The sequence below is a fragment of the Nannobrachium achirus genome, assembly GCF_963921795.1.
Source record: "Nannobrachium achirus genome assembly, chromosome: 3".
In the NCBI taxonomy this organism is placed as follows: Eukaryota; Metazoa; Chordata; class Actinopteri; order Myctophiformes; family Myctophidae; genus Nannobrachium; species Nannobrachium achirus.
The window spans coordinates 55,558,613-55,578,096 of record NC_137812.1 but is presented as its reverse complement, the minus strand read 5'-3'; the positions used below and the strand labels follow the sequence as shown (position 1 = coordinate 55,578,096).

At 45.1% G+C, this 19,484-nt stretch overlaps 2 protein-coding genes across 2 annotated transcripts in view; both read right to left on the bottom strand.

Moving 5' to 3' along the window:
• Positions 1 to 4,052: 4,052 nt before the first annotated feature.
• The window catches only part of tmprss6 (transmembrane serine protease 6), a gene marked incomplete at both ends in the record, with an annotated part of 54,931 nt that continues 39,499 nt past the window's right edge, over positions 4,053 to 19,484 (bottom strand). Inside the window, 8 exons of the mRNA XM_080722672.1 lie at positions 4,053 to 4,319; positions 5,669 to 5,805; positions 7,123 to 7,409; positions 8,977 to 9,145; positions 10,029 to 10,145; positions 10,616 to 10,729; positions 18,857 to 18,955; positions 19,199 to 19,341. Coding sequence (XP_080578798.1) covers positions 4,053 to 4,319; positions 5,669 to 5,805; positions 7,123 to 7,409; positions 8,977 to 9,145; positions 10,029 to 10,145; positions 10,616 to 10,729; positions 18,857 to 18,955; positions 19,199 to 19,341 — 1,333 coding nt within the window. The remainder of the gene's footprint in view (positions 4,320 to 5,668; positions 5,806 to 7,122; positions 7,410 to 8,976; positions 9,146 to 10,028; positions 10,146 to 10,615; positions 10,730 to 18,856; positions 18,956 to 19,198; positions 19,342 to 19,484) is intronic.
• On the bottom strand, positions 13,629 to 16,347 carry LOC308281550 (uncharacterized protein; the record flags this gene model as incomplete). Its single annotated transcript, XM_080721782.1, has 4 exons — positions 13,629 to 13,693; positions 13,923 to 14,100; positions 14,584 to 14,757; positions 14,971 to 16,347. The coding sequence occupies 4 exons, from the start codon at positions 16,345 to 16,347 to the stop codon at positions 13,629 to 13,631; spliced, it is 1,794 nt and encodes a 597-aa protein (XP_080577908.1).

Here is a 19,484-nt window from a genome sequence, read left to right as displayed (position 1 = left end):
TCCATCCCCACTTTCTTCTCAGGATCTGTTTCCCCACTGGCTCCTGGCTCCCTTTCCTCCAGAGTTCCTCATTTCTGATTTTGTTTGGCCACCAGATCTTAAAAATGCGCTTCAGACAGCTGTTGATGAACGTCTGGATCTTTTGCAAAGTCTTTTTTGTCATCCTCCACGTCTCTGAACCGTAGAGAAGGATGGATTTGACGTTGGAATTAAAGATCCGCACTTTAGTTGATATGGCTATTTCTTTTGAGGCCCAGATGTTTTTCAGCATGATGAAGGTTGCTCTAGCTTTACCTACTCTGGCCTTGACGTCACTGTCTGTGCCGCCCTGATTGTCTAAGATGCTGCCGAGATAGGTGAAGGAGTCAACTTCCTGTATTGGTTCGTCGCCTACTGTTACTGGGTTATTGGTTAGGGTGTTTATCTTCATTATGTTGATGCTTTTACTTAAGTAAAATATGTGATAACTTTTTCCACCACTGGTCAGCAGACTCTTTCAGAAGCTTCAAATTATGTCTGCAATCGATAGTTTTCGTAGCGATTATTCTATCGATTACTTTGGCAAATAATCAAAATAACCGAGAAGCGTGTTTTAAAATATAGATTATTTATTTTTTATATATCATAACAAATCAATATGATTTTCTTTTATTGCTCTTAAATCAACTATCAAGTGCCCAGTGTCCTGACAGTAACACAGCCAGCTGGCTAGTGAACTTTGCCTCTCCCCTACCACCCCGGGACCCAGATGGTAAAAACTTGCGTCAAAGACCTCCAAAGATCTCTCAGGGTAGTAACAGCGTTTAGTTATAGTTATTGATATTTTGAGTTATAGAAAGAAGCAAAAGCAACAGTAAAATAAACAATTGATAAAACAATGTCGATTGAGTTGAAGTAGCCATGTTTTCACATTTCCTTTTATTTGTTTTCCTTTATAAAAATGACATTGCTCAGATTCTCCACATTGTTCCTTCTCTCTATACAAACTGAAAAGAATCATTGTTCAGAGTTTGAATCAGCATTGGTTCAGCAGGTCTTTTTCCTCAATGTCCTCCATCACTTTCTCCATTTCCTCTCACTGATGGAGAACCCACATTTTCTCTTTTTCCTTTGGCTGCAACTTGAGCCTGCCAGTAGACATCAGTGTCATTGGCACAGAAAATCAGTTTATCCCATACCTATACTTCTACCACCACTATACTACTTTTACTGGATGGGACGATAAGCGATATTATCGTATATCGTGATAAAAAACACTTGTGGAGATTTAATTTATCGTGATATCGTCCTCCATCATGCACTGGGATCAATTCACCTTTTATTTGCCGAGCTCCATATCCGGTACCACTTAAACCCTCTATAATGGTAAAAGGTACTTATAATATACGTACTTGATACAAGTCCTTTTTTCACTCTCTATCAAATGTCGCGACGCGTTGTGAGCTTGTAGATCGGCTATTTTTTGGCAAATGTTCGGCCCCAGGATAATGGATTTTGATTATCGCGATAATATCGTAAATCGCGATTTCTTCTGTCACGATAATTGTGATGACATTTTCATGTCGTCCCATCCCTACTACTGCTGATAATAATAATAATAACAATAATAATAAGGGTAATAATAATAATAATAATAATAATAGAAAGGTGCAATTCTGGGAAATTGCAAGTGTGGTTGCACTGACACGAGTCGTGAGGAATCCACTTGGAACTGAATTCCGTCTTAGCTTTCTGTTGTGCAAAGCTTAACAAAAAGCAGGTTCACTTTGATAGCAGAAAATCCTCTGACATAGAACAAAAATTGTGTGTTGCCTATTGAAACCACACTAATAGTAATAATATTAGTAATAATAATTCAAAACAGCTATCAGCTTTCAGAATTTGACAACAACACTTGATCAACTCAAGTACATTTGGGTCTCTAGTGACAACCTGCAGTCTCTTTGTCTTCATTTGACAGTTTCAGTTCATTTTGGGACAAACTTGGGAGATGAGCTAACCCACAGTATGTTTTTCTTTTTTTTTATGGGCAAGGCAAAATGTAACCAAACCCTGTGATTATACATAGCATGTGGCTTGGATGTAGCATTTATCTGAGAGTACCTTTAGTTTGAGCATCAACATTGCCATTATAGAACTGCCATTGCAGTTTACAACCTCATAAAATACTACTTAAGTCCAAAAGGCAGCCTCCAACATTCAATACCTTAAGGATGGGGCTATATAAGGTAGGAGAGCAAGCGGAGAGAGTGTTTGTGTTTGGGGAGTCCAGAGAGGTCTGACAGGATACAGAAAAAGAGAGAGGGAAAGAGAACCTTGTTCTGATAAAGATGTGGTCCATGAGAATGTTTCATTGTCGTAAAAGCATGACACTTTGGGGCATCCGCATGACACACACCGTTTGGGGCCCTGCACGTTTTCAGAAATGGAGCCATTGCAAAAACACCCTGTGTGACCGCCATAACCAAATTACAGTGTATTTTGTATCATTATCTCCTGAACCAAACATGATAATACAGAATATGTCAACCCCTATGTTTTGAAGGTCAAGGACTACAATGATATCATATATGTTTACATTTGATTAGACCAGTGCAGTTATCATCATTATTTACACGGGTAGATATTTCAACAGTTTATTGCTTCGTCGGAACTACCTGTTGTATTATTAAACATAATCTATTCTGTATTATCGCGTTTGAGCAAAATAGGCTACACGTTTTTGGTTGTGGTGGAAAGTATATTGGTGAGGTGAGGTGTTTTTGAGAGAGTGAAAAATGAGAAAATGGACATTTCACCTACGATTTGGCACATTTCACCTGGACCAAAGGAAAAGGAATTGAACTGAGTCAAGCAGAAAATGATGATGGCAAACGAAAAGTACAAAATGACTGAAGGCTGGCATTGGCATGCTGCGTCTTCCTCTCACATAGGCTACACAGGTTAGACAAGTTTGTTCAATTTCCAAATAATGAGCCCTTCTGTCGAGAACCAAAGACTCACATTCAAACAGAGTCATGTTGCTGACATGTGTGTTGCTGGCACAGAACAAGGATGCCAACCTCTGGCACCTGCTTACTCACAGCACCTGTGAGCGCTATAGGACAACTGTTCTCTTCTTAATTATTCCCCCTTCTTTTTATATTCCCCCTTCTTTTTATACATTTTAATTCTTCTTGTTGTATATGTATAAAGTTGTATATACTTTTTTTTTGTTAAACTATGGCTAATTCTGTTGGGGAGTCGAAAAAAAAGAGTTAACCCTCTCATGTATCTGTACACACGTCACATAATAATAAAGAAGACCACCTTTTTAACCTTAAACTTGAATGAACAATTTTTGTCTTTTAGTCTTTATGAGTGAACAAGAGAACAATAAACATTACACCCCATAGCTCTGTAATGAGTAATGACCTTGAATGCCAAACAACAGGAGCCCAGAGAGGTCTATATCTTTCCTGCCTCAGGAGGGCAGTGTTGTGCACAGAACTCCATTTGACCTTCAATAGAAACTTGAGGCTATTACAAAACCAGGCCTAGCAGGGCTTACATCATTCTTTTGCTGTGACCACACAATGTTGGTCAGGGGGAAATCTCGCTTTTTCAAAGGCACATCATTTCGACTAAGGGTTAGCGTTAGGATTAGGTTTAGGGATAGTTTTACTGAGGTTAGGGTTAGGGTTAGGTTTAAGCATCGTGGTTAACATTCACCAGGTTAGCATTCACCAGCGTCGGCAGGTTAGCATTTCACCAAGTTAACATTCACCCGCATCAAAAAGATGTGCCGTCGGAATGATGACACGCTCCCGTTGGTCGGTGTCAGTGTGTCTGTCAAAAACGTTCAATTTTCAATCTGTTGTATTTAAAGGAGTAGTCCACCCAAAAAATGACTTATTTTCATCATCAATAGGAGACTCAGTCATCAAATGATTGACTTAGGAATGTGACAAAAACTAAAATATCTTCATGAATTCAAGGCTTCATGGGGTGTGTAATTGATAGAAAATAAGTAATTTCTTGGGTGAACTATTCCTTTAAGTTTCAAAAAGCACCTAAGGTTCAGATGAACTTGCCGCTGATTCCCATTTTGTGGACATCTCTGTAGGCCGCACGGCGTGAGATGTCTGGGGCAACGGCGTCAAATCTGGTGATATCCAAAGATCCCCGACAACTCCTTTGATCCACGTGGTGAGCTTGGTGACGCGTGTGTACACGCCATAGTTGTCTGGACGCCCACAGCCCTTCCCCCAACTCACTACCCCTGCCAGGAACCAGCGACCAGAGGATTCTTGACACACCAGAGGACCCCCAGAGTCCCCCTGTGAGGCAGAGAAAGAGACAGAGAGCAATGACATTACAATTAGGTCAGTGGTTCTCAACCTGTGAGGGGTCCCCAGATGATTAGCTTAATGTGCAACATTGTTTTCTCACTCAACAGTAATCAAACCAACATGAAGTTTAAGTGTATAGAGGGTATCTGCACATTTCTACAGTGACAATTTAAGGACTTTTTAATGCATCTAAAATGACAAATTAAACATTGGCCAAATTGTCCCATATTATGAGGCAGAAATTTTGAAAATAGCCGATCTACATGCACACAACGCCTCGCATTGCGAGGCGTTGTCAGCATGTAGATCTGCTATTTTCACAATAGAACCATGTTATACAAAATGTAATGCCTCAACTCTTAGTGCTCGTCAGGGTGGTGGTCCCCAGTTAAATTATTTTTGGGGTCGCGGCCTGAAAAGGTTGAGAACCACTGAATTAGGTGACCTCATCCCAGCTCAGCAGTAGGATATAGCTGACCTGTTCTGACACCACAATGATGTTGCAAATGAATTCCATCCTTGTCCCTTTTATGCTCATATATGGAGATCCCTGATGTCATCAATATTAAGCCCATATGCGTCACAGTGCGTGACACCTTATCCCAGCTCATCCATATTTGGGAAAATATGGCCACATGTTGGCCACATTTTGTCCAACTTTTTTAAACAACAACCGCAACGCAAGTCACACTTGCAAATGAATTCCGTCCAACGAGGGTGCATCGCATCTGCAGTCCTGATGAGCTGGTTGCTACAGTACCCAAAGTTATACTGTATCTGTGTGTGGGAATGTCAACGCTGTTACAATAGGAGTGAGGCCATCATAAATCAGTTAGGCTCTGTGCAATGTAATCCCAGGTTTCCAGAAGGTGGCATGTTTCCTGTTCCAGTTCATTATCCCATAGCTAATTTGATTGGCTAAGAAGCAGATTTGAACCAACAAACCAAACTGGGACTATACAGTATTGCACAATTTGCAGCCTATTGCAGTCTCGATTCATATCTTCTAGACCGGAAAACAATAAATAATAGTATTAGACCTGGGATATGGCGCACAACAACACAAGTTATATTCATTAAAATTGTGTTTGTTTGGGGCGCCCGCTGGCCTACTGGTCCAGGCGCATACCACTTAGGCATTGCAACATAGGCATGGATGAATGGTGGCGTCGCCGTTTCGATTCCCGATCCGGACGACCTTTGCCGCGCGTCACTCCCCATCTCTCCCCCCATTTCCTGTCAGTCTACTGTCCTATCAATAAAAGCCCCAAAACACATCTTAAAAAAATAAGTGTTTGTTTGAATGACTTTATGTCTGTTATGTTTCTCCCTCGCACCTGGCAGGCGTCCTTCTCTCCACTGCGGTATCCAGCGCAAAGCATTCTGGGAGTGACCAGGTGGCCATAGGTGCGGACACAGTCCTCCTCACTGACCAGGCGCACATCCACCTTCTGGAGAACGTTACTACTGTCACCTATGAAGGTGAACAAATAACACACGTTAACCAATAGAAACTAGACAACATAAAATCTGCATTATGACACTGCATTCCCTTAGCCTGGAAACCAGACAAATCTGTCATTACAAAAGAAAAAAAAAAAAAAAAAAGAAACGTCAGATTTGGTCTGGCACCGTTCAGTTGTGAATGGAATCGAGGGATTTTACTCCCTCAAAAGTAGTGAGAGGGACCAATCAGGGCCCAATATGCAAATATGGGGCAGGTTTATCACCAGATTTATTTATCCGCCTCTTGGAAATGCAGGTTCCATACAAAGATTCCAGACTAATATCTACACAATGATATTAGTCTGACCACGTCAGGCTTCTTCCCTTCAGGCTCTCTACAGCTCTTGTATCATTTTCTGTAGAGGAAATGTTTTTGATTCCAAGTTATAGTTAATAGTTTCCTAATAAGATTTACTAGCCTATATTTATAACCTGTAAGCATCCCATACCAACAACACCCCATATGACATGATGCCCCCACCCACCCACCACCACGACTCACACTTCCCCACGACTGATACTCACGCCTCTTCAAGTAAACAAGCCTTTCTTAGCATAGCCTAACCGCTAAATGTCCCACACTGCCACTGTCATCCACACCCTGCTTCTCCCTGTTGCACTTACCTCACCACATCCCTCAGTGGAATCTCACCTCCTTCTTTTATGATTTATCATTTTATTGAGAAATATGGCACCAGAAGTTTCACATTACAGCACACTGTCCCAAAGGATAAACTTTTTCCCATTTATTTCAGACGAAAGTAACAGAGAACAAAATCAACAAAACACAAACACCAAGAACAAAACTAAATACCCCTCGAAGCCCAACAAACAGCTTCAGCAAACAAATAATGTTCTGTACCACACACCGTCCAGTAAGCTATTGCTTTTCAGAGACAGAAACCATCAGACTCCCAATATATAGATGATACTTTACTGCCCCCATTTGAAATCATACTTTTCCAACTTAACCTCCTGCAACTTATATGACAGTTGGTCTAAAGCAATGAGACGTCAGACTGACGCGAATCACTGCAAGGGGGTCAAGAGAGCCAACGGACGGTGCAGGGGTGGCTTTCCATTCCGTAACCAAGAGCCTCCTCCCTAACACAAGAGCAGTTTGAATCCAATCAGCTAAAGGAGAATATATATAAATGCCACTCAACATAGCAGCGTCACCCAAAATAAACAGTCTAGGGGGGAGGGGGGGAAGGGATATCCAAACCTGATATCCTTTCCACTGCCAAAATTCCTGCATTTATGGGCAGCTCCAGACAGAGCTCACCTCCTTCTTCCAGCGTCCCCCAGCCGGTGACCCAGCAGGTCAGACCAGGCTCCAGCTGGTGGGAGGGCGGGGGCAGGCAGATGGGCCGGGCGGGGCTGGGCGGGGCAGGCGGGGCAGGCAGGGTGGAGGCCCGGTCCAGCCTCAGCAGAGCCAGGTCGTAGTCGTTGTTCTCCCTGGTGAAGTAGTGGTGCAGGTGGATGTGGCGCACGCGCACCTCCTCCTCCATGGGGCCGCTGTGGTTCAGCAGGAGCTTACCCAGGTGCACCGTCCACACCGAGGGAGAGTAACTGGGCAGGGAGAGGAGCGAGGGGCAATGGAAGAAGTCGATTGATTGATTGATTGATGTCTTTATTCATTTATTATATATTTGTAGGGCTTTTCTGTCTTTATTTATAGTTGTAAGTCAGGGGTCTTCAACAGGGGGTCCGGGACCCCTAGGGGGTCCTCAGAGTTATTACAGGGGGTCCTCCAAATCTTTGAGTGATAAGAACTTTATTTTTTCTACACTAACCACTTGAACCCTAGTGTCCCTATTGTGTGGAACATTAGCCAAGAACAGTCGATCTACAAGCTCACAACCCCTCGCGCTGTGAGGCGTTGTGAGCTTGTAGATCTGCTAATCTTGGCACAGTGGTTTGGTGTAGAGTGAAAAGAAAAGCAGACTAAGTATTGGCGGTTTAAGTCGTTCAATCGTTCAACGAAAAATACACATTAAACCAACAACCTACTGATGATATTGCTGTCAAACAATATAAGCTGTCTCAGAAATCGATGAAAATGTTTAATCGTGAGACGAGGGAACGGCTGTCGATCCTGCGATGCACAGGCTGCTTGTGTGCCATAACGTGCCTAAGGTGTCTGGACCGCGGGCCCAGGCCTGATTGATGTCTTTATTGATCATTACATCTGACCCGCCCAACACATTGCAACATGTACTGTAGTGTGGTGCTGTTGGGTGCATAAGGTGTACAGAGGTCATGGTGTGAGCAGGTCTCTGAGTGAATGCATGGGTGTACCTGCCACTCAAAGTAAGTGTGTGTGTGTGTGTGTGTGTGTGTGTGTGTGTGTGTGTGTGTGTGTGGGGGGGGGGGGGGGTCAGTGGTTTTCAAAGTGGGTTTTCAAGGTTCCTTATTGATGGATGGAGAAAAAGCTAAGGTATGGCAACTTGACTGGTGTCTTGCACGCGTGCAACACCAGTCATGTTGCCATATCTTAGCAACAGGCATGATACATTTTTTTTAAGAAGTACATTTTATTTTCCCCCCGTTTCTACGGTTTCTTGGGCTGGATATGGCAGCCTGGAACGGTTGTTCAAGTGCAGCTAAACTTGGCATGTTATGCCGCTATCAGAGTCGGGTCCCGCGGTGTAGTGCGGTGTAGTCTTTTTGAGTCATAAAACTACAACGTTAACGCTCAAAAAGACTACACCGCACTACACCCGTACGACTCTGTTCGAGGCTTTAGTGAACATGCCACAATTAACAATAAGGCATTGCACCTGTGCAGCTGACCTGCGGAACCTGGGAATATACCATTTTGTCAAGATGGGCAGAATACAAGTGTGGAGAATATCATTATAATACCTGGTTAAAGTGGCCATTTTGTTACATTTTGCATTTGTAGTTATTTTACTGTAATTTAATTCATAGATTTTTATTTAAAAGTAACTTTTATTTTCCCCCCTGGACCCAGGGTATGGCAGCTGCATACCCCTGCCATACCCAATTGACGCCCCTGATGGAAGGATGGAAGGAAGGATGGAAGGATGGATGGATGGATGGATGGATGGATGTCTCAGAGTAGCTGAAACATTAGATCAACGTGACCATGATGTTGTCTCTAATCGTCACTCACTAGTCGTCATAGAAACAGTGGGCGGCAGACACCACCCATTGGCTGGAGATCAGCGCGCCGCCACAGATGTGCTGACCTCTGATCTGCAAGCTGACCTGCCATGGCCACTCCCCCTCCGATGCATTCACCCCGCCCACTATACGACCGGAGGGCTGCCTCAGACCACAGTCTGAACACACGCACGCACAGTCGCACACACACAGGCACACACACACACACACACACACACACACACACACACAGTACACAAACAAACACACGCACGTGTGCGTTAGGGCATTAACGACTTGTGATTTTTGCAAGTCGACTCGACTCAGTAAAAAGTTGAGTCGAAGTCGACTTTATCGTTTGATGACGTCATCACATCACACACGACCCCCCTTTTATTTTGGGGGGTCCCCAGATGATTTTAACTTAATGTGAAACATTGTTTTCTCACTCAACTGTAAACAAACCAACATAAAGTTTAAGTGTATATAGAGGGTATCTTCACATTTCTTAAGTGCCAATTTAAGGACTTTTTAATACCTCTAAAATGACAAATTAAACATTGGCGAAATTGTCAAATATATAGTGGCAGAAATTGTGAAAATAGGCAATCTACATGCTTACAACGCCTCACAACGCGAGGCGTTGTGAGCATGTAGATCTGCTATTTTCACAATAGATTTTTTATTTATTTTTACTTCGACTTGAAGTCGACTGAGTCGACTTTTTCGTTAATGCCCTAGTGTGCGTGCATCTTTGCTCATACAAATTATGACAATGGCTGCTTTTAAGAGTTAGCTAAGAATGAATTTATATAACTTCTAAACAACTACCAGTAGCCTAAGAATCAAACAAATCTGCCGGTACAATATGGTCTGGCTACGCGAGGCTACAAAGCAACAACCCAAAAATAAGTCATTAGTTCTATGATTGGATACTCTGTGTGGTCTTCCTTCAACAGTGTGTGTGTGTGTGTGTGTGTGTGTGTGTGTGTGTGTGTGTGTGTGTGTGTGTGTGTGTGTGTGTGTGTGTGTGTGTGTGTGTGTGTGTGTGTGTGTTCTCACCACAGTGTAGTTCGTCCGAGTCATCAGGACAGTCTGTAGTGAAGTCACACTCTGGGTTGGGTTTTTTCAGACATGTTCCATCAGCACACATATAGGTCATATCTGTACACTGCACTCCTGAACGCACATCAATACAAAAAGTATAGAAATGTACAGTACTGTACAGTACATGCAGGGACAAGTACCAAACCCATGTTGTCCCACGCACACTCATCATTATTGGTTCCAGCGTTTTATCAGTAGATTACTACAAGACAAGTTACAACTTAACCTAAAGGTCAAGGATTCTCACATCACCAAGACCTGTTTAAACTTGTATACAGATGCGAATCAAATGTAATGTAATGTGTAGGCTACTTTCCATTTTTTTATAATTCAATGTCTATTAAGTTTTACATTTTTACACAAGAATATGAGATAAACCAAAAATACAAACATAAGCAGAGTTCCCCCATAACTGTAATGTAAATACATTAGCTTTGTGTGTGTGTGCGTGTTCATGCATGTGTGCGTGTGTGCGTGCGTGCGTGCGTGCGTGCGTGCGTGCGTGCGTGCGTGCGTGCGTGTGTGTGTGCATGTTACCGTACCTTTAGTGCAGTTCTCCTCGTCCATGGCTTTAGGGCAGTCTGGGTGATGGTCACACACCTTTAAGTAATCCACACACTGCCTGTCCTCAGGACACTGGTACTGGGCCACACACACTGACACGTGCACGGCATGCATACACACAATTTATAATTTAGGCATTTAGCAGACACTCTTAATCCAGAGCGATTTACAGTGAGCAAGAACAGCACAAGCTAATAAATACATCAAATGCATAGAAACCGTCATGTAGGATCATAGGTAAACCAAGAACCTCTATAACAGGGAAAAAAAATAGCAGATCTACACGCGGCACCGAGTGCCGCACTGTGAGCTTGTATATCTGCTATTTTTTTTATATTTAAAGCATAATGTAAGAGTGGCCAGACTCACATTAACAGCCAGAATAAACTGGTACTCTTTGTCAACACCTTACTTTCTTGGATTTGCAAATAAATAATTATAGTACACACCTTTTGATTCAAGTGTATTATTTCAGTATTATCATTAGCATTTCCATATATAATTATAAGACTTCCGACAACGCCACCTCTATAAAAGAGGAAAAGGAGATATATAATAATAACCCTTTTAAGACACACAGGTACGTTTTTTCAGGTGTTCAGAGCAATATAAACCCAGGAGAGAAGGAGCCGGACACAGTATTTCCAAAGGTATAACAAATTCTTTATTATCTAAAATACAGGGGCTTCTATACGCCATAAAACCATTCAAAACACAAATAAAACCCTAACACTCCTAAATAGCGCTTCTAACTAAAAAACCTAAAAAACAACCAACAATAAGATCACAACTCGGGTAATTTCCTCCCTTTATCAATTCCCACCGCACAATTAAAGTGCGGGTGCAATATTCGCCACTTAGCAATTTAAGGCGTATATATAATAATATGAATATTGCAAATCATTAGCTCAAATAGGACGTGTGTTATATATATAATACTAATAGGCGCAGGCAGGTATAATAATAATAATAATTATGATAATAAGCAGGGTGAGTAGAAGACGTGTAGAGGGACACAGCAACTCTTCAGTAACATCTACGTCTCAGGCCTTCGTATCTGCGAACAAGGAAAATAGGCCAGTATCCTTGTATACTTTAACTTATTGGCATAACTCAGGTCAGTGGCTTGAAGAGACAAATGGTGCACAGATTCTCTACTCACACGGAGGCAGCCAATGGCTGCCAGTGCGGGTATTGCGCACGACACCACTGTCACCACTGCGACCCCTCTAGTCAGCTCGGATGGAGCGGCTCGTCTCGGCTCGCCTGGTCAGGATAGATGGTCCGCGGGAACTTCACCGGTTTTGCTGGGCCACCGTGTTGTCTGACTCACTGCGTTGCACTGTGGAGCTCACTCAAGTTCATCATCAATAGTTCTAGGTAGGGCTCACTGCTCATGCCCTCCTGTGTCTGTCCTCAGTCCCTCATAACACTGGTCACCTCTGCCTGTTCACCTGCCTCACACACACGTCCTCCTCCTTTCACGTTCAGTAACAGAGTGACAGAGTCCCACTTATAAAGGCCGCCCCCTGCCCGACACTAGCCTCTCATTGGCCGGCCATGACGTCAGTCTCTTCTCATTGGCCGAGTAGCGGCCGCTGGTTAACCTATCAGGCTCTTCACACACACATATATCAGAAGGGGAGTTTCATGTAGGGAGAAATAACGTTATTAAACACAAGCAAATAAGGAAATGTATAATAAGGGAAACATATAAAATAGCATTCACTTAACAGAAATAATAATAAAACACAAGAGTTTCCAAAGAAATACATTTTAACGAAAAAAGAATAACGCTGTCTTCCACCCCCTCACACTCCCCCCTACTTAAATCGCTGGCAGTCCCTGCAGCTATAGCTTAACCCGGACTATACCGCTGTGGTGGCTGTCCCAAATTTACTCTCCCCGAACGGCGCAGAGCCGTGGGGAAGAACCCATAACACTGCCTCCAGACTGGTCCAGTCGCTGGTGGTTGAGACACCGGCTCAACGCTTCCACCCAGCTCCCGAGGCGCTATACAGACTTTCAAAGCGTTTCGGTGCACCGTTCGATCCCGCCCTCCCTTCTCTGGCCGAATCCTATACACCACCCCCGCATCTCCTACCGTGCCCACTACTACAAACGGCTCGGGGTCCCACCATGAAGCCAGCTTCCCTTGGCCTTGTCTGTTCCGATTCCTCACCCACACTCGCTCACCCGGTACCAACGGTGGGATACCCGCCCGTTTGTCATACATGCGCTTTCTCTGCTCGGCCATACCTCCCATCCTATGCCCTGCAGTACGATAAGCGTCATTTAGTTTCCGTCTGTGATCATGGACCCAGTCTCCTACAGTAAGCCTATTTTGCTGAGCTTGCACTCCTAGCTCTACATCTACGGGGCGTCGCAGATGGCGACCAAACATCAGAAACGTTGGGGCATAGCCAGTGGCACTGTGGGGAGTGTTATTATAAGCGTGAACCAGTTCGGGGAGATGCTCAGGCCATCGGCCGTGCTTGTCAGCATCCAAAGAACGTAACAGATTAAGTAACGTTTGATTAAATCGTTCCGCGCCACCATTTCCGGCCGGATAATAGGGCGTCGTACGGCTCTTGGTAATACCATAATTATTACATAATTGTTGCATAAGGGCGGACTCGAAGTTGGCCCCCCTGTCCGAGTGAAAACGAGCTGGACACCCGAAAGGCTGGATTACATGGGTCCATAGCGCACGGACAGTGGTCTGAGCAGTTTGATCACGTGTCGGAATAGCCCAACTATATTTAGTGAATAAATCAGTTGCTACAAGGATATTCTGACAGGGGTCTGCTGGTCGCCCCAACGTGAGAAAATCAATCGCCACCACTTCTAGAGGGTAGGAAACTTCAAACGGCTGTAAAGGAGCCCTAGGCTCCATCCTAGTTTTCTGTAAGCCACAATTAACGCACCCCTGATGATAGCGACGTGCCTCCCCCTCCATGCCGTGCCAATAGAATCGTCTGCGGAGCTGTGCTAGAGTCCTATCCACACCAGCGTGCGCAGCGGCCACATGCATCTCTCTCCACGTCTCCTCCTGCCTGGAATTGGGACAAACAATCTGTAAGTATTCTTCTTGGGTATAAGGGTCAGTCACATGACGATACAATACCCCCCCTTCCACGCGCAGCCTCGTCCACTGCCGTAATAACTGGACCGCCCCTCTCGTCCAATTCCTCTTCTCCGTCAAGGTGGGGTGCGTGCCCCTCTCTACGCACCGCATCACCATTTGGATATCCTTGTCCTGTCTCTGCGCGCTCTGCCACTCACCAAGGCTGTTCGTGGCTGCAGGCGTCAGCTCCACCGCCGCAACTGTCGTAGGCTGTACGGGGAACCTGGACAAGGCATCAGCGTTAGCATTATTTTTTCCTGGGCGGTACTTGATATCGAACGTGAACGACGCCAGTTGCGCCGCCCAACGCTGCTCTATGGCTCCTAGTCGAGCTGTCTGGAGATGCGCCACCGGGTTATTGTCTGTGAAAATCGTGAAATGAGCTCCAGCCAAATAATCCTTAAACTTTTCCGTGACAGCCCATTTAAGAGCCAATAATTCTAGTTTAAAGGAACTATAATTAGCATCATTTTGTTCAGTGGGGTGCAAACTGCGGCTTGCATAAGCAATAACTCGTTCTCTCCCATCTTGCATTTGAGCCAACACAGCGCCCAGGCCTTGGTTACTCGCATCTGTATAAACCACAAAAGGTTGATCATAGTCCGCATACGCCAGTACAGGAGCTTGAGTGAGGGCACTCTTTAACGCATTAAATGAATTTTGACATTCAGTGGTCCACCTAATCAGCTGCTGTGAGGACTTATTATCAACGGAGATCCCAATTAACAGGTTATTTAGTGGCCGTGCAATGGCAGCAAAGCCCTCCACAAACCGGCGGTAATAACCTGCGAGGCCCAAGAACGCACGAACCTCCCGTACCGTCGTTGGAGTGGCCCACCCCCGGACTGCCACTAATTTGTCTGGGTCCGGCCGCACTCCTTCTCTGTCCACGACGTGGCCCAGAAACTTCACCTCACGTTGTAGCAGCTTACATTTGTCCAGGCGCAGTTTAAGCCCGTGTTTCCATAACCGCTGGAACACGCGATCCAGGTGCTGTAGATGAGAAGAGAAATCAGGGGAGTATATAATAATATCATCTAAATAAACTAATAAAGACTCGGCCACTTGGCCACTTAAACAGTGTTGCATAAGTCTCTGAAATGTGGCTGGCGCATTACACAGCCCAAAGGGCATTCGTTTAAACTCAAATAACCCCAAAGGGGTCGTAAAGGCAGTTTTTTCTTGATCCCGTGGATCCATGCTCACCTGCCAATATCCACTGGCTAAGTCAAGAGTCGAGAACCACTGGGCCTTAGTCAAGCTCGTCAACGTCTCTTCGATGCGCGGCAGGGGAAACGCGTCCTTGTGCGTTACTGCATTCAGCTTACGGTAGTCGACACAGAACCTCCAGCTGCCATCTTTTTTCTTCACCAGAACGATCGGCGCGGCCCACGGGCTACAGCTCTCAGTGATCACTCCCTTGTCCATCATGTCACTTAGCAAGATCTTCATCTCTTTATACATGGCGGGCGGCAGCGGCCGGTGTCGCTCACGTATAGGCGCAGCGTCAGCGGTATGGATCTGGTGTTGTACTGCCTCCGTCTGTCCAAAATCCTCGTCATGTACAGCAAACACCTTCTCCCACTTCGTCAGCATAGCCTGCAGTTCCTCTTGTTCCCCCTGGGGTAGATCAGTTCGATCGGCGAGCCCCTGGAGCTCCTGGGACAGAGTGCGCACGGGTCCGTCCTCCGTGGCACTCACCAGGGCGACCTCCACCAGGCCATCCGCAGACATGGACAGACTCAGGTCCCGGTCCCCCCGGACATCAGCATCCTGGACCGGATACAATTTCCCCAGCTTCTGGTACCGTCCCACGGTGACACTATAGGGAAAGGGATTACAGAGGCGAATAGGAACCCGCCCTCCCCGCACAGTGACCAAGGCGCGCGCCACCCCCAGCTGGTGCCTGTCCGTCAAGGCCTCCACTAACGCCTCGTAGTCAGTTCCTTGCGGGCCCCGGCGCGTGCGTCCCCATACAACCACTTCACTTTGAGCAGGTACTCGTATCTTCTGACGGCGACCAGGCCACACATAGCCCAAGGAGCCATCATCATTCGTCACCGTTTCAATGCGCTGGCAGGCAGCAAACGCATCTCTCCATAGAGAATTTGCTTGGCGCGGGGGAAAAGCAACCCTCCCAGGCCATTTGAACAGAGTACGCCAGCATGCACTTATTACATTCATGCCAATAATGAGCGGTTGCGTACAGTGTTCATCTTTAACAATGACGACCCCCCTCCCCGGGATTCGTACTCCCTCCAATTCTAGATCAAATACCGCATAATTAGTGTAGGGTATATCCAGCCCGTTTGCTGCCCGTAACTTAAAAACGAGCGGCCCCGTCCCTAAATCAGTTTGGGAAAAGTGTTCAGTAAATAAACTCTGTTGCATTAAAGTGACTTGTGACCCCGTATCAAGCAGCCCTTGTAATCGAACGCTCCCCATTAGCACATTAACCGTGGGACATTGCCCAATAAACACATCATTGGCCCTGGTTCGTAGCACAGATGACTCTCCTCCTGTCGACTGGACCGCGGCGACAGGACAACTCAGTTTAACGGCGGCTGGCCGTTCGCACACCATCTAGCTATATGGCCCGGCTGGTTACACTGTCGACAGATGGGCCTGCCTTCCCTGTCCCATTCATTTCTCTGTGGTGGTGCATAACGGCGCGACGGTGGCACGTAGGCTGGCTGTGGTGGCGGCGGCGCGGGGCGCACAGCTGGAGCGGCGGCTTGCATGAGCGGTCTCATTTCGTTCATCAATTCCTTCGTAAACCCCTTCATCTGTGTTTTGACATCCTCCATTATTTCTCGCTTCAGTTCCTCTCTCCAAGCAGAGGTCTGTGATGGCACAGGGACAGTTACTGGGTTAATAGCATGACAAACAATTTCAGTAGCTGGCATACCTCCATGTTCCACGTCCAAGGTCAAGGCCTCCTGTCGTAGTGCGGCGAAGTCTTCGTCGGGATGACGTCGAGCATATATGCGCAGGGCTTGGCCAAGCGGGCCCTCAGCTAACCCCTGGAGAAACTGATCTCGGAGAACGGCATCGGAGGGGGCTGTAGCGGCATCGTATCGTCGCAACCCACAAAACAGTTCTCTCAATCTTAGAATGAACGCATTAACACTTTCCCCTGAGCGCTGTGTACAACTATAAAATTGTGAGCGTACTTTTGAGACAGGGACCGTTTCTTTATACACACTGTCTAAATAAGCAAACAGTTTTTCTACTGTGTCTCGATCTCCGTCATCCAATACATTGACCTGCCGTCTAGCCTCATCAGTTAAGGTTTGTAGTAAGATAGCAACTTTCTTTACCTCTGTGACATCTTGGGTGCTCAATAGCCCTCTAATCTGTACCCTCCATTCTCTATATTTCGTTTCGCCCTCCGTACCTTTAAACGTTGGCAGCCAGGGGGCGCCTGGGTAAACCGGCATCATCATCATTACGAACCACAAGTTTAAATCACACACAATTGTTCAATCTCTCCTTTATATTGCTCTGTACCCGATCCTGCCGACCCACGTCAAATGTAAGAGTGGCCAGACTCACATTAACAGCCAGAATAAACTGGTACTCTTTGTCAACACCTTACTTTCTTGGATTTGCAAATAAATAATTATAGTACACACCTTTTGATTCAAGTGTATTATTTCAGTATTATCATTAGCATTTCCATATATAATTATAAGACTTCCGACAACGCCACCTCTATAAAAGAGGAAAAGGAGATATATAATAATAACCCTTTTAAGACACACAGGTACGTTTTTTCAGGTGTTCAGAGCAATATAAACCCAGGAGAGAAGGAGCCGGACACAGTATTTCCAAAGGTATAACAAATTCTTTATTATCTAAAATACAGGGGCTTCTATACGCCATAAAACCATTCAAAACACAAATAAAACCCTAACACTCCTAAATAGCGCTTCTAACTAAAAAACCTAAAAAACAACCAACAATAAGATCACAACTCGGGTAATTTCCTCCCTTTATCAATTCCCACCGCACAATTAAAGTGCGGGTGCAATATTCGCCACTTAGCAATTTAAGGCGTATATATAATAATATGAATATTGCAAATCATTAGCTCAAATAGGACGTGTGTTATATATATAATACTAATAGGCGCAGGCAGGTATAATAATAATAATAATTATGATAATAAGCAGGGTGAGTAGAAGACGTGTAGAGGGACACAGCAACTCTTCAGTAACATCTACGTCTCAGGCCTTCGTATCTGCGAACAAGGAAAATAGGCCAGTATCCTTGTATACTTTAACTTATTGGCATAACTCAGGTCAGTGGCTTGAAGAGACAAATGGTGCACAGATTCTCTACTCACACGGAGGCAGCCAATGGCTGCCAGTGCGGGTATTGCGCACGACACCACTGTCACCACTGCGACCCCTCTAGTCAGCTCGGATGGAGCGGCTCGTCTCGGCTCGCCTGGTCAGGATAGATGGTCCGCGGGAACTTCACCGGTTTTGCTGGGCCACCGTGTTGTCTGACTCACTGCGTTGCACTGTGGAGCTCACTCAAGTTCATCATCAATAGTTCTAGGTAGGGCTCACTGCTCATGCCCTCCTGTGTCTGTCCTCAGTCCCTCATAACACTGGTCACCTCTGCCTGTTCACCTGCCTCACACACACGTCCTCCTCCTTTCACGTTCAGTAACAGAGTGACAGAGTCCCACTTATAAAGGCCGCCCCCTGCCCGACACTAGCCTCTCATTGGCCGGCCATGACGTCAGTCTCTTCTCATTGGCCGAGTAGCGGCCGCTGGTTAACCTATCAGGCTCTTCACACACACATATATCAGAAGGGGAGTTTCATGTAGGGAGAAATAACGTTATTAAACACAAGCAAATAAGGAAATGTATAATAAGGGAAACATATAAAATAGCATTCACTTAACAGAAATAATAATAAAACACAAGAGTTTCCAAAGAAATACATTTTAACGAAAAAAGAATAACGCTGTCTTCCACCCCCTCACAATAACATATTGCGTAATAATGTGTTCAGGCCTATCTACACCAATTTGAAACATATACAGTAGGAATATACTGTAGGAAGTAGAGTCTCACCACAGTTGCCCTCATCAAGACCATTAGGACAGTCCTTGATGCCGTCGCAGGCAGGGACACACAGGCCATTTAGAGTGCACAGGAACTGACCCGGACAAGCTAGAGTAAGGCCCATGCACGCACGCACACACAACATAGAAAGCACACACAATTTGAATTGTTTTAATACAAATTATATAAATTAACAACGAGGATTTTATTTTGGTTTTAATATTAACCATATTCACACATTGGACATTATTTCATCCATTTCACCTCATCGTCACAGGTTGGGAATCCTTTGACATGAGGGCAAAACTACTGCCATGTGAATTTGGTCAATCACCCGTGTTGTGAACTTACGATCTGATAGGTTGAAGAGACTGTAGAGCAGCTGAATGCCCGGACCTGTCAGTGACACCTCTGATGTCATGACAACAGTGGTTTTGGTTGAGAGGAGGAACAAGCGTTGAGTGTACGGCTGCAAGCCCCTGGTGCCACAAAATCTGATATAATGGCAAAGACACAGTAAAAACCACTAAAGTAAAGACGCAACTAAAACAAACATGTTTTTGGTACATGTGAAGAAAAGCACTGGGTGGGGTGTCTTTTGGTTGTAAGTATCAAAGTATCAATATGCATAAAAGTA